The 14,257-nt window shown below is 55.8% G+C and overlaps 1 protein-coding gene across 2 annotated transcripts; it reads left to right on the top strand.

The window, feature by feature from the left end:
* Positions 1–1,668: 1,668 nt before the first annotated feature.
* Positions 1,669–12,987, top strand: NCAPH (non-SMC condensin I complex subunit H). Of its 2 annotated transcripts, none has more exons than XM_033081470.1 (17): positions 1,669–1,877; positions 2,188–2,278; positions 3,103–3,195; positions 3,948–4,086; positions 4,656–4,777; positions 5,819–6,011; positions 6,290–6,381; positions 7,151–7,317; positions 8,393–8,541; positions 9,058–9,161; positions 9,311–9,433; positions 9,551–9,658; positions 10,166–10,327; positions 10,953–11,060; positions 11,195–11,277; positions 11,743–11,818; positions 12,373–12,987. In XM_033081470.1, the coding sequence occupies exons 1-17, from the start codon at positions 1,669–1,671 to the stop codon at positions 12,430–12,432; spliced, it is 2,079 nt and encodes a 692-aa protein (XP_032937361.1). In that variant the 3' UTR covers positions 12,433–12,987. The 2 variants fall into 2 exon arrangements, with proteins under 2 accessions (XP_032937361.1, XP_032937360.1); XM_033081469.1 differs by having other exon boundaries at positions 9,055–9,161.
* The last annotated feature ends 1,270 nt before the right edge of the window (positions 12,988–14,257 follow it).

Genomic DNA, 14,257 nt, shown 5'->3' with positions numbered 1-14,257 from the left:
ACACATCCCCAACTCAGCCTGGGATTTTCCAGCCTCTCCTGTTCTCCTGGAACAGCCGAGGGAAGGGACCGACCCCATTGCTCAGCCCCCAAATTATCAGGGGGACAATAAAAAAAAAAAACAAAAAACCAAAAGTGTTTCAGATACTCGAGGTTTGGGAGTTATCCGGGGCCTCCCGGGTGTTTGGAATCGTCCAAGGAGATTCCAGGCTGCTCTTCCAAGGAGATTCAGGGCTCCAAGCCTTGACTCCTTTGCCATTTTTGGGGTTGGATGGAGGCAGAGCTGAGATCCCTCCGGCTCCCTCCTGGCGTGGGAATCGAGCCCGGAGGGATGGATGGAGCCAAAATAAAACTGGGATTCGAGGGTTAAGGACTGCCTCTAAATCCACATATTCCTTAGGAAAAATGGGATTTTTTCTCTTTTGGAAATGATGGTTGTGTTTGGAGGGGGTTCTATGAAAACCCGACTGTCACCCCCGTCCCGAGGACAGGGCTGGGCACTCCCAGGGAGCAGCGTTTCCTTGGATCGGCCCTTCCCGGGAGCCTGGAATAGCCTGGATGGCAAAACCCCCATTCCCTAAATCCAGATTTCCCCTGGGTGATCCCACAGCTCCATCCCGCGCTGGAGCTCGGGGTTGATGATCCTAAAGGTGTTTTCCAAGCTCAACAATTCCATGATTCTGTGATCCCTCGGCTGCTCCTACAGGGAGAGGAAATCCTGGAAATCATTCCCGAACTCCTGCGGCTATCAGTCCGTGGCTTTCTCTCCTGCTCCATCCAGTGGCACAGTCGGGAAAAGCCGCCGGGAAAAACGGCAGCATCCCGAAATCCAAAGGTTCACCCCTAAAGCCAAGGGTTCATCCCTAAATCCAAGGGTTCAGCCGGGAATACCGGCCTGGGAATGCTGGAAAAGCTCCTGCTCCGGGTGGGTTCAGGTCAAACTTCGGAATGCAATGGAATTCCCAAGCTTTGGGGACATCCAGGCCATCCTAATTTTCCCCTAAAGCTCCCAGAGCACAAGGGATGCTCCACAAGGAAAAGCCAAGGATTTATTTCCCTCTCGGTGCTCTCCCAGAGCCGGTGAGCTTCACAGGGAATGTGGGAATTACACCTGGAGAGTCACAGGGAATGTGGGAATTACACCCGGAGAGTCACAGGGAATGTGGGAATTACACCCGGAGGGTCACAGGGAATGTCGGGGCACACCTGGAGGGCCCCGGGCCATATCGGGCACTCAGTGCCAAGGTGGGAATCGGGCCCAGCTTCGACACGGGGATCCCAAAGATTCCAACCTCACTGATTCCGAGATAAGCAGTGTTGCTCAGACGGCTCCTCCTCCTCCCGGGGTGTTCCAGGGCAGCACCGGGGCTGCGGAGCCCGCTCCGCTCCCATCCCAGAGCCGGGAATTACGGGATCGGGGAAATGGCGAGGCCGCCCCTTCCCGTCCCCCCCGCCCCCGGCTCCCTCACAGCACAGCCCCTCCCCCTCGCCCCCCCCCACGGCCGTTACCGAGCGCGCGCCGCCGTTCAAACCCGCCTCGGGGGCGGGAGCGCCGCGCACTGATTGGCTGCCAGGCTGGCACCCCGCGCGCTGATTGGGCAGAAGGCGCGAAGGGGGCGTGGCCCCGGAGAGGGCGGGCTCCCCCTCAGCGCGGCGCGGAGCCGCAGCCATGGCCGCCCGCGCCCCCCGCGCCGCTGCCGCCGCCGCCGCTACCGCCACCACCTCCTTGCTCTCGCCAACCCCGCGGGCCCTCGGCAGCACCGGCACTCCCGTGCTCGCTGAGTGTCCCGGCAACGATGATGAGACCGAGAGGCGCCAGCGCCGTCGCTCCAGGGCCGTGGACTCGTCGCTACAGGGCCTCGGCTCACCCTCGCTCAGGTAGGATCGGTGCCCAGGGCCTGGGCTGAGAGCGGGGGAGCCCGGTCACCGACACCGCTGTGTCCCAGGCTGAGGGGGAGCCCGGCCACCGAGCCCTCTGTGTCCCAGGCTGAGGGGCAGCCCGGTCACCGACACCGCTGTGTCCCGGACTGAGGGGCAGCCCGGTCACCGACACCGCTGTGTCCCAGGCTGAGGGGCAGCCCGGTCACCGACACCGCTGTGTCCCAGGCTGAGGGGGAGCCCGGTCACCGACACCGCTGTGTCCCAGGCTGAGGGGCAGCCCGGTCACCGAGCCCTCTGTGTCCCGCAGGCCCGAGGCTTGGCAGCCGCCGCTGTCCCACTGGAGCAACGCGCAGATCGCGGAGCACTACAGCACCTGCATCAAGCTCTCCACCGAGAATGTGAGTCGGAGCAGCCGCGTTTAGGCCCTGGGGGGTTTAAAACCCGCTCAGCGCGGTTCGGGCCGGGTTGGAAACACTTCGGGGTGGGGCAGGTTAAAGGTGTCTGGTGCCAGCAGGACCACCCCACAGCACGTGGATTCTGTCTACACGGTTCTGGAGTATCTCTAGGCAATCCCAGGAAAAAAATTCCTGTGGCATTTCCCGGGCATCAGTTCCTGCCTGTTCCTCTCATCCTGTGGCTGGGCCCCATGGAGCAGAGCCTGGATGCATCCTCCCACATTGCCCTTGGATATTTAGGGCTGAGATCCCCTCTCTGCCCAGCCCCAGCTCCCTCAGCCTTTGATCATCAGGGATGAGATGCTCCAGATCCCTCATCTTTGTCCCCCTCCGCTGGAGCTCCTTGTCTCTCCTGTCCTGATGATGCTGGAGCTGGACACCCTCGGGCTGGATCCCTCCCTGACCTGATGGGAATGCTCTTCCCAGTGATCCCTGGTGGTCTGGTCCCCAGGACACTCTGCTAGTCAGGGACACTTTGCTGTCCCTCAGCTCCTTCTCCACAGGGATCACCTCCAGCCTGTGCCAGTGTGCAGGGCTGGCCCTCCCCAACTGCAGGACCTGCCCGAGTTTGAATTTCAAACAATTCTCTATTAAATTACAGACAATTCTCTGTCCATCTCTCCAACCTCTCCCCATTCCTCTGCCAAGAGGAAACCGTGGCCACTGCCAGGCTGGTGTTGCCCTCCCCCAGTGCCACCCAGGCTGTCCCCTGGGTCCCCAGGGTGGCCCTGGCCAGGAGAAGGGTCCCCAGCTGTGCTTTGTTGCAGAAAATCACCACCAAAAATGCCTTTGGGCTGCACCTGATCGATTACATGACTGACATCCTGAAGCAGAAGAACTCGGAGCTCACCAACTTCCAGGTCAGAGGGGTCCCTGCTGCTCATTTGTTTCCACCTCCAATTAACACTGGGATTAATTAATGTGAAACCTCTATTGCTGCCACCAAAACTCCCTGGGAGAGGCAGCAGGAATCGGAGGCACCTTGAAAAGCCGAGTGCTCCTAGTTGTGGTGTTCAAAAAAGATTCAAAGCAGGACTTGGGAGACCTCAGAAGTTTTGGGAAAGGAAGGAAGGTGGTGCTGGGCTGGTTCTGATCCAAGAACTTGCTGGGGAAAATTGTTGGGAGGGAAAGGTGAATTCCTGCATGATAAGCAGGGACAGGAGTTTGGAATGTGGTTCCCAGGAGCTCCTGAGGAAGGGATGGGAGAAGGGGCTCTGGTGTCACTGGGGTGGGGTCTTGGCCTTCCTGGTGGGGTCTGGGCTTGGAAAAGACCCTTGGAATTTCATCCCCTTCACCTCTTCATGCTTTGGGAAAATGGGATGATCCCAAGGAGGTGATCCTGAGGAAGGAAAGGTCCTGGCAGATCCAACCCATCCCTCTCTGCTTCTCCCCATGGCTGAACTCAATAATTCCTAAAGGATTTTTTAGCCATGATGCCCCCAAAAATCAAAGTGAGCTATGGAGAAAACACCCCTTTGGGGGAGATCCATAGCTTTCACCTGTTATCTGCCTGTTATCCATGATTTTCCTGGGGGTGCAGAGCACTTGGGAAATCAGCTCTGGGATGCTCCAGGTGAGATTTTTTCCAGCTGTATTCGCTGTTCCTCTGCAGGTGGCAGCCGGGACTCTGGATGCCAGCGCCAAGATCTATGCTGTGCGTGTGGATTCTGTCCATGCCGACACCTTCAAGGTCCTGAGCCACCTGGGCAAGGAGCCTGCCCCTGCCAAGGACCCAGACACCTCCCAGGAAGGTGGGAACTCCCTCTTTTCCTCTCCAAAATCCTGGGAAATTCCCTCATTTCCCACCCAGCAATAGGAGGAGCCTCAGTGCGCTTTTGGAGTTGGGAGTTTCAAATAGATTTGGGATTAATTGAATTCTCCAAGGGCTGGGAGATTCCAGGGTGGTTCTCCTGGGATGCTGGAGCAGGGAGGGATGGGAGGAGGAGCTGGATCTGTCACTCAGTGATTTCAGATTTCAGTTTGGGATCAGGCAGGGGCAGTCTGGGATTAGATAGGAGAAGTTTGGGATCAGGCAGGGGCAGTTTGGGGTCAAACAGGAGCAGTTTGGGATTAGATAGGAGCAGTTTGGGATTAGATAGGAGCAGTTTGGGATTAGATAGGAGAAGTTTAGGATCAAGCAGGGGCAGTTTTTGCCCAGTGGAATCCATAAAAAGCCTCTGGGACATTGCTCATCCCAGCAGATCCCACCTGAGGAATTCCAACCCGCTGCAGTTTGTTGCACAGATTCCAGGTTTTCTCCCTCCTTTGGGATATTCCAGCCCATATTTTGAGGTGGGATTTGTTCCTTTTTCCATGCCAGACTCCAGCCCAGGCCCTGGGGCTGCCAGGAAAGAAGCAAAGCCAAAGAAGAAGCACAGCTTCAAAACCATTGAGCAGAACCTGAGCAACATCAACGTGTCCGAGGCCACCCGCAGGCACGAGGTGAGCTCGGCTTCCTCCTCATCCTCCCCATCCCTGCTTTCCTGCTTTTCCATTCCCCTGGCATCTCAGAGCCACCACTGTGGGAGTTCAGGCTGGGAAAAGGATCCTGGAATGGTTTGGGGTGGAAGGGCTTTAAATCCCAGCCAAGGTCACCATGCCAGCCCACTCCAGCCTGGCCTGGGACATTCCCAGGGATGGATTTACCAGAGAGGAGCTGCAGGAATTCCATCCCAGCCTTTTCCAGGAGAGGGAATTCCATCCCTCCCCTCAGAGCTGATCCCTCCTGGAGCTTCCCTTCCTACCAGCCCCATCCAGGGCTGGCTGGGATTGGGATAAATCCTGGGATGCTCCTGTCCCTGTTTGTCCCCTGATCCCAGAATCCCAGTTTGAGATGGATCAATCCCATCTCATCCCAGCCTTCCCATGGGGAGGAACAGCTCCCACTGTCCCAGACTGGGACACTCCCAGGGATGATCCAGGGGCGCAGAGGGAAGAATTTAATCCTAAAAATCCAGCACTTGGAATCCTAGAATGCCTTGGCTTGGAAGTGACCCCTCAGCTCATCCCATTCCAGCACTTCCCACTCTGCCAGGCTGGTCCAGCCTGACCTGGGACACTCCCAGGGGTGGGAAGGAGACATGGGGCTCGTTTTCCTTTGGGATCAGAGGGAATTCATTCCTGGATTCCCCTCTCCATTCCCCTATTCCCATTGCCCAATTCCCATCTCCATTCCCTGATCCCCATTCTCCAATTCCCATCTCTATTCCCTGATCCCCATTCTCCAATTCCCATCTCCATTCCCTGATTCCCATCCCTGTTCTCTGGTTCCCCTCTCTATTCCTGGATTCTCATCCCCATTCCCCCATTCCTCTCTCCATTCCTCTATTCCTGTCTCCATTCCCTGATCCCCATTCTCCAATTCCCATGTCCATTCCCTGATTCCTGTTTCCCGATTCCCATCTTCATTTCCTGATTTCTGTCCCATTCTCTGATCCCCATTCTCTGATTCCCATTCCCTAATTCCCATTCCTGGATTTCCAGGTGGATCCCATGTTCCAGAGAACAGCTGCCTCCTTTGATGAGTGCAGCACCGCTGGGATTTTCCTGACGGGGCTGCGCTGCCAGAGCTTCCAGAGCCGCCTCCTTTTCCACTCGGACATTGTCCCCCTGCCCTCCTCCTCAGAGAGCCTGGCCCTGCCCAGCTCCCACCCTGTCCCTGTGGCTGGGCTCAAAGGTAAATACCAGCCTTTTTCCCCCCTGCCTTTTTCCCCTCTGCCTTTTTTCCCCTTATCTAACTCGTTTTCCCGGGCCCTTCTTCGCTGCTCAGGCTGCTGGAAAACTGGGAATTGTGGGGGTTTGAGGTCCTGAACCAGGTGGGAATTCCTGAATTTCAGATCCTGTGCAGGAATTTTGGAGGTTTGAGGTCCTGAGCCAGGTTGGGAATTCCTGATCCAGGTGGGAATTCCTGCTGGTATCCCAGGAATTCTTCCCCTGTATCCCACCTCTCTGCAGCCCTGCTGGCCCCGTGCCTGGAAAAACGCCGGATCTGCTCCTCCCTGGCTGGATTCCAGTTCACCAAGTGGGATGAGGAGACCCATAACGAGGTGGGTGGATATTCCTGATCCAGATTGGGAATTCCTGATCCAGGCAGAATTCCTGACCCCTGGGGTGGCGTGAATTCCTGATCCAGGCAGGGATTCCTGCCCCAGGCAGGGATTCCTGATCCAGAGGAGAATTCCCGATCCAGGCAGGGATTCCTGATCCAGGCAGAGATTTCTGATCCAGGCAGGGATTTCTGATCCAGAGGAGAATTCCTGATCCAGGCAGGGATTCCCGATCCAGAGGAGAATTCCCAGTCCAGGCAGGGATTCCTGATCCAGAGGAGAATTCCCACCCCAGGCAGGGATTCCCAGTCCAGGCAGGAATTCCCCATCCAGGCAGGGATTTCTGATCCAGAGGAGAATTCCCAATGCAGGCAGGAATTCCTGATCCAGGCAGGGATTCCCGATCCAGAGGAGAATTCCCACCCCAGGCAGGGATTCCTGATCCAGAGGAAAATTCCTGCCCCAGGCAGGGATTCCCACTCCAGGCAGGGATTCCTGATCCAGAGGAAAATTCTTGCTCCAGGCAGAATTCCCAATACTGGCAGGGATTCCTGATCCAGAGGAGAATTCCCAATCCAGAGGAGAATTCCCAATCCAGGCAGGGATTCCCAATCCAGAGGAGAATTCCTGATCCAGGCAGGGATTCCCGATCCAGAGGAGAATTCCTGATCCAGGCAGGGATTCCCATTCTAGGCAGGGATTCCTGATCCAGGCAGGGATTTCTGATCCAGGCAGGGATTCCTGACCCAGGCACATTCCTGTGTTGCAGTCGGTGTCGGCGCTCCTGGAGAAGTTCCGCAGGAGCGAGCAGGTGTTCGATCCCAACCTGGATCCCGACAGCGACAACGGGGAGGGCTGGGCCCCCTCCCAGCTGGAATTCCCACCCGATTCTCCAGATGGAGACAGGAGCCCAGAACCCCAGGAGAACAGCAAGAGGTGGGGATGGGGATCCAGGGCTGGGATTTGGGCTGGGGGGAATTCCAGGGAGGAATTCCCAGCGCCCAGGGAGGAATCACCAGTTGTTGTGAGGAGCTCATTTCCTGCTCCAGTCCTGGGTGCATCCAGGAATGTATTCCAGGGATCTCTCTGCCTTCCAAGGAGAACTTTGGCAAATCCAGGTGGTTTTCCAGCAGAACCAAGGTTCTGGAGCCCCCAGTGCCTCACTCCTGGAGCTGGAACAGGGATAACAAATCCTGGGAATGCCACAGGAATTCTGAGCAGGGCTAACAAATCCTGGGAATGCTGAGCAGGGATAACAAGTCCTGGGAATGCTGAGGGAATGCTGAGCAGGGATAACAAATTCTGGGAATGCTGAGCAGGCATAACAAATCCCAGGAATGCTGAGCAGGGATAACAAATCCTGGGAATGCTGAGGGAATTCTGAGCAGGGATAACAAATCCTGGGAATGCTGCAGGAATTGTGAGCAGGGATAACAAATCCTGAGAATGCTGAGCAGCGTTAACAAATCCTGGGAATGCTGAGCAGGGATAACAAATCCTGGGAATTCTGAGCAGTGATAGCAAATTCTGGGAATTCTGAGCAGGCATAACAAACCCTGGGAATGCTGAGCAGGGATAACAAATCCCAGGAATGCCATAGGAATTCTGAGCAGGGCTAACAAATCCTGAGAATGCTGAGCAAGGATAACAAATCCTGGGAATGCCACAGGAATGCTGAGCAGGGATAACAAATCCCAGGAATTCTGTGCAGGGATAGCAAATTCTGGGAGTGCTGAGCAGGGATAACAAATCCTGGGAATGCTGAGCAGGGATAACAAATCCTGGGAATGCCACAGGAATTCTGAGCAGGGATAACAAATCCTGAGAATGCTGAGCAGGGATAACAAACCCTGGGAATGCTGAGCAGGGATAACAAATTCCAGGAGTGCTGAGCAGGGATAACAAACCCTGGGAATGCTGAGCAGGGATAACAAATCCTGGGAATGCCACAGGAATGCTGGTCAGGGATAACAAATCCCAGGAATGCTGAGCCCTGCTGTTCCTGTTGCAGGGCAGAGGGAGCTCCCTTTGGTGACGGTGACATCGGCACGCTGAGCCTGCACGTGTCCCTGAATCCCAGCGAATATTCCTACTTCAGCCCCCGCACCCTCGCCATGTGGGCCGGCCCTGAGCACTGGCGCTTCCGGCCCCGGCAGCCCCGTGAGTGCCCTGAGAGCCCTGGGATTGCAGCATGGGAAAAGTTCCAGTCCTGGGATTCTGGGATGGGAAGGGCTCCAGTGTTGGGATTTCTGGGATAGGGAGGGCTCCAGTCCTGGGATTCTGGCATGGGAAGGGCTCCAGTCCTGGGATTCTGGGGTGGGGAGGGCTCCAGTCCTGGGATTCTGGCATGGGAAGATCTCTAATTCCTTCCCAAAATCCCATGGCACTTCTTCATCCCCATATCTTGATTGGTTTCTGCTCCCACAAAAATCCACAGATACCTGGGAGCTGAGGCTGATCCCAGCTGCTTTCTCATAAAAAAGGGGAAAAATCCTTTGCCTGGAGGGGATGTTCCAGTTGGGAACGAGCCAGGCAGTGACAGCCCCATCTCTTCCTTCCTTCCATCCTTCCTTCCATCCTTCCTTTCTTCCTTCTCTTTTTCCATTCTTTCCTTCCTGGAATCCTTCCTTCCCCTTTTTCCCCCCTTCCCTTTTTCCTCCCTCTGTCCCTCAGCAGCCCCAGGCCTGGAGAAGGATTCCCGGCGGAGGATTCCCAGGAAGGTTTTCGAGTTGGATTTCCAGGAGGACATCGACTTCCAGACCCATTTCCGTAAGACCAAGGTGCCCACAGAGCCCCTGGAATTCCTGGGATTTTGTGTGTGGGAGGCACTGCAGACCTGCCCCTTTCCACACAAAACACTCCCTGCTTTTCCATGGAAAGCTGCTGGAGCTTCCCATTTTTCCATGGAACTGTCTGATTCCATTCCCAGGCATCCACAACTTTGGCCAAATCCATCCTGGAAAACCAAAACCTCCGGGGCACCACGCTCCCTGCAGACTTCAACTACGAGCCTCAAAATCTGGGGCAGCTCTTCCTAAAACCCCTGGTCAAGGTGAGAGAATTCCTGAAGGAATCATCCTAGGGGGGAATCATCCCAAGGAATCATCCCAGGGGGTGATCCCAGAGGCCCAGCCTTTTTCCAGGAATATTTTGGAATCTTTTCCCCCAGCTCAGCCGGAGCTCAGATCCAGTGGGAGCCTTGGATACCGAGGCTGGGATTGAGGATTACGACTACAACAATCCCAACGACACCTCCAACTTCTGCCCCGCCCTGCAGGTACAGCCAGAGTATCCCTGCCCAGGGAATTCCTCAGGGCCCTCCTGGTGTCCAGCCCAGCCTGGGACATTCCCAGGGATGGATTTGCCAAGGAGGAGCTGCAGGAATTCCATCCCAGCTTTTTCCAGGAGAGGGAATTCCATCCCTCCCCTCAGAGCTGATCCCTCCTGGAATTTCGCTTCCTTCCAGGCCCCTCCAGGGCTGGCTGGGATTTGGATTGAGATAAATCCTGGGATCCCTGTGTGTCCTCTGATCCAGAATCCCAGTTTGGGATGGATCAATCCCATCTCATCCCAGCCTTTCCATGGGACAGCTCCCACTATCCCAGGCTGGGACATCCCAGGGATGGAAAAACTTCAGGATTGCTGCTCCCTGCACCTGCCTTGGCTTCAGACTTGGCCCAGTTCCACGGGGATAAATCCCAATCCTATGGGGAAGCCAGGCAGCAATCCCACCCTCTGGAACATTTCTGGTGACTCTGGTCATGTCCCCCTCGTGTCCTTGCAGGTCCCTGACAGCGATGATGATCCTGATCCTGATCCCAATTCCAATCCTGCAGAATTCCCGAGCCAGCTCCCAGCTCCTCCCGAGGCTCCGGAGCTCTTCGGGATCAACGGGGGGAACGTCCCGGCCTGCGGGGAGCTGGAGCTCATTGCTGAGCCCCAGAAGGTGACTGGGACTGACTGGGAGCACTGGGAATTCCTCATGGCACTGGGAAATCCTCCCTGGGCACTGGGCTGGAGCAAAAACCTCCCAGCATCTCCAGGGTTAAAAATCCCAGGACACCCCAGTGGTGCAGGATTCCAGGGATTGCCAGGATTCCTTTGATGGGGCAGGGATTGTCATTCCCAGAGGAATAATTCCTGGAACTGTCATTCCCAAAGGAAAAATTCCCAGATTAAACAGCAAGATTGTCATTCCCAGAGGAAGAGTTCCCAAATTAAACACCAGGATTGCCATTCCCAGAGGAGCAATTCCTGAGATTGCAATTCCCAGAGGAACAATTCCCAGGATTGCCATTCCTAAAGGAGCAATTCCTGAGATTGCAATTCCCAGAGGAACAATTCCTGGGATTGCCATTCCCAGAGGAATAATTCCTGGGATTACCATTCCCAAAGGAGAAATTCCCAGGATTGCCATTCCCAGAGGAACAATTCCCAAACTGAACACCGGGGTTGGGCAGCCAGGCCGCCCTCGCTGTTATTCCCACAGAAAATCAGGAATGATGACAGTTGTGGCTGTGATCCTGCTGGTGATCCCAATGATCCCAGCTAATCCCAGATTCCCTCCCCAGATCCATAAAATCAACATCCAGTACGCCAGGACTGCCAAGAGGATGGACATGAGGCGGCTGAAGCAGAACATGTGGGAGCTGCTGACAGAGCAGGGAGCGGCAGCAGAGGTGGGGAGGGAAACTCCTGCTGGGAATTCTGCAATTCCTGCCCAGTTCCATGGGATAAACCCCTTTGGACTGAGGTTTCCAGGGGTTTTCCTGGGAATCTCAGGGCTCTGCAGTTCCTGGTTTCTCCCAAGCAGGAGGAGGAACCCAAGGAAGGGACGGACCCAGAAGTGGTCGGAGAGAAGGCCTTGAGTGACCTCACCAAAGATCTGCTCCACAGGTCAGGGATGGGAATGGAATGGGGAAAATCCCAAATGGGAATGTGGATGGGATTGAGAATGGGGATGGGAAAATCCCTCATGGGAATGGGGATGGAAATGGGAAAATCCTGAATGGGACAGGGGATGGGGATGGGATTGAGATTGAGATTGGCAATGGGAAAATCCCTCATGGGAATGGGGGTGGGAACAGGAATGGGAAAATCCCTTGTAGGAATGGGGATGGAAATGGAATGGGAAACTCCCTTGTAGGAATGGGGATGAAAATGGAATGGGAAACTCCCTTGTAGGAATGGGGATGGAAATGAGAATGGGAATGGGAAAATCCCAAATGGGAATGGGACCAGGAAGATCCCTGTGGGTGTTCCCAGGAAAGCCAGGCTGGCAAACCCTTCCTGGCAGATCCAGGATCCAATCCCTGCTCCTTGGGATTCCTGGGCTCTGATCCTGATCCTGCTGTTCCACAGGCTCCCTCCCACCATGGCCACCAACCTGTCGGTGCCCCTGGCCTTCGTGTGCCTCCTGCACCTGGCCAACGAGAAGGTGAGGGCTGGGAGCCATTCCCACAATCCCAGCATTCCATAGATTGCAGCTCATCCCACAATCTTGGGAACTCCATGGGATGCAGCTGAATCCTGGTTTTTCCCCTGGAATACAGCAATGCAGCTCATTCCCAATCCATCCCAGGTCATTCCCAATGCATCTCGATTTTTCCAGGGAATGGGAACATTCCCAGCTTGGGGCAGGGTTTGTCCCTCAGAGCTGTCCCAAGCATTTCAGACTCTGGGTAAGGGAACAGAATCCCAGAATTCCAGAGGCTGGAAAAGCTCTCCAAGGTCACCAATTCCAAGCTGTGCCCAATCCCCACCTGGATTCCTTCCACATCCAGGAATTCCTTGGGATGGAGACTCCAACCCCTCCTGGGCATCCCCTTTCTACCTTTTCCTTGAGGAAATTCCTGCACATTCCCTGGAAGAGCCCCCAGGCAGCAGCAGGAGGGGCTGGGGTTGTTCCCAAGCCTCATTCCCACAGGATTTAATTCCAAAGGGAACTGGAGGCTGGCCCTGGCAGACTTGACTTTTCCTTCCCATTCCCAGAATTTGCGGCTGGAGAGCACCAAGGACCTGTCAGATATTGTGGTGAAACAGGAACATTGATCTGGGATCACTGAGGAATCATCCCCAGATCCCCAAATCCCAGCAAGATTCCTGGAATTGCAGGCTGCATGGACACAGGGACAGCTCAGCTGCTTCCAGCCAGGATCCATCCAGCAGCTCTTCGCTGGACTGGGAATTCCTGCAGCTCACTGGGAACTCCAGCACCTGCAGCAGAGGCTGCTCTGTCCCAAAATTCCCTGTGTGTGTCCCAAAATTTCCTGTTTGTCCTGAAATTCTGTGTGTCTCAAAATTCCTTTTTTGTCCCAAAATTTCCTGTCTGTATCCTAATGTTTCCTGTCTGTGTCCCAGAAATTCCTATCTCTATCCCAAAATTTCCTCTCTCTCTGTCCCAAAATTCTCTTTTTGTCCCAACATTTCCTGTCTATGTATCCCAAATTTTCCTGTCTCTATCCCAAAATTCCCTCCCTGTGTCCTTCCCAGTTTGTAATTCCCAGTTTTTGGACTGACTGTTACTCCTGGCCCCCGTTCCTTCCATTCCCTGGAATTATTCCCCTTTTTTACTGGTTAAGGATAATAAATTATGCAGACTTTGAAGCAGGGCCTGGAAGGAGTCCCTGAAATAACCCTGGAGTGGGGTGGGGCAGCAAATTCCCTAAAAAGCAGGAATCCAGGGATCTGAGGCTGGAACAGCAGCCAGGAATGGGCTCCAGGAGCCAAACTCTGGGATCGGGATCAGGCGGGAGTCTCCTCCTCCTCCTGCTTGTCCTGGGATAAGGATCCACAGGGGAGGGATCTCCTCCTCTGGACACCTCTGGAATTCTGCTCCTGTTTTTCCTGGGGCTGGAACATCCCGAGCCGCAGTTCCCGCCCGGCCGGGCTCTGCCCGCGCTCCTCCCCCGCTGTTCCCAGGATTTCTCCCGCTCCTCTGCTCCGGGAATTCCGAGCCGCTCTCGGTGCTCCGCGGGGATTTCGGGATCTGCGGCCCTCCCCTGACTCCAGGGTGTTGGGGGCTGCTGCTCTCGGGATTGAAATTCCAGCGGTTGCTGCTCTCGGGATTGAAATTCCAGCGGCTGCTGCTCCGGGACTGAAATTCCAGCGGCTGCTGCTCCTGGGATTGAAATTCCAAGGGCTGATTTTCCAGGGATTTGGGCTCCGGGGGGTGTTGCTCCAGGAGATGATTTTCCAGGAACTGATACTCCAGGCGTTGATATTCCAGAGCCTGCTGCTCCAGGAATTGTTCCCGGGATTGACGCTCCAGGGGATCCCGCCCGGGCTGTGGGGGGGATGCGAAGGCAGATTTGGGGAAGGGCTGCAGCGATCCCGCACCAAAGGCACCGGACCCTCCTCTTCACCCTCCTCCTCCGGGCCTTTCCCGGACCCGGCCACGAAAGGGGCGGGGGGCGAAGGGGCAGCACCGGGGAGGGGCCCCAGCAGCACCGGGGGCTGGTCCCAGCTCTGAGGATGGGACCCAAAGGAAAGGTCTCAGCTCTAAGGAGGAGTCCCAGCACCGGGAGGGGATCCAAAATCGGGGAGGGGTCGCAGCCCGCGGGCAGGGGGCTCTCGGGGCTCCCTCCTCTCCAGGCCCCTCCTCAAGAGACCCCGGAAGGATTTCGGGATTTTCAATCCTTGGAGTTGTGGGATCGGGACAGTTCCCACACGGGGTCCCACCCAGGGGTGCTCGGCTGCCCTCGGGACCCCGAAACTCGATCTGCTCCTAAAATCCTATTTATTCCTGAACCCCGATCTGCTCCTAAAACCCCGCTTACTCCTGAATCCAGATCTGTTCCTAAAATCCCGTTTATTCCTGAAATCCCTTCCATCCCAGCGCAGATGGAGCTGGGAAGGCTGGACCGGGTGCGAAGGG

The sequence above is a fragment of the Catharus ustulatus genome, chromosome 27 (genome assembly GCF_009819885.2).
Source record: "Catharus ustulatus isolate bCatUst1 chromosome 27, bCatUst1.pri.v2, whole genome shotgun sequence".
Taxonomy (NCBI): domain Eukaryota; kingdom Metazoa; phylum Chordata; class Aves; order Passeriformes; family Turdidae; genus Catharus; species Catharus ustulatus.
This window is presented reverse-complemented; position numbering and strand designations above follow the sequence as displayed.

What these genes read in the sequence shown, in the direction of transcription:
- NCAPH (XM_033081469.1), top strand. Translation starts at nt 1,669, where the DNA reads ATGGCCGCCCGCGCCCCCCGCGCCGCTGCCGCCGCCGCCGCTACCGCC. An exon ending in CCCTGTGGCTGGGCTCAAAG is followed by an intron (nt 6,012 to 6,289) that starts GTAAATACCAGC and finishes ACCTCTCTGCAG; the next exon opens with CCCTGCTGGCCCCGTGCCTG. An exon ending in CTTCCGGCCCCGGCAGCCCC is followed by an intron (nt 8,542 to 9,054) that starts GTGAGTGCCCTG and finishes TCTGTCCCTCAG; the next exon opens with CAGCCCCAGGCCTGGAGAAG.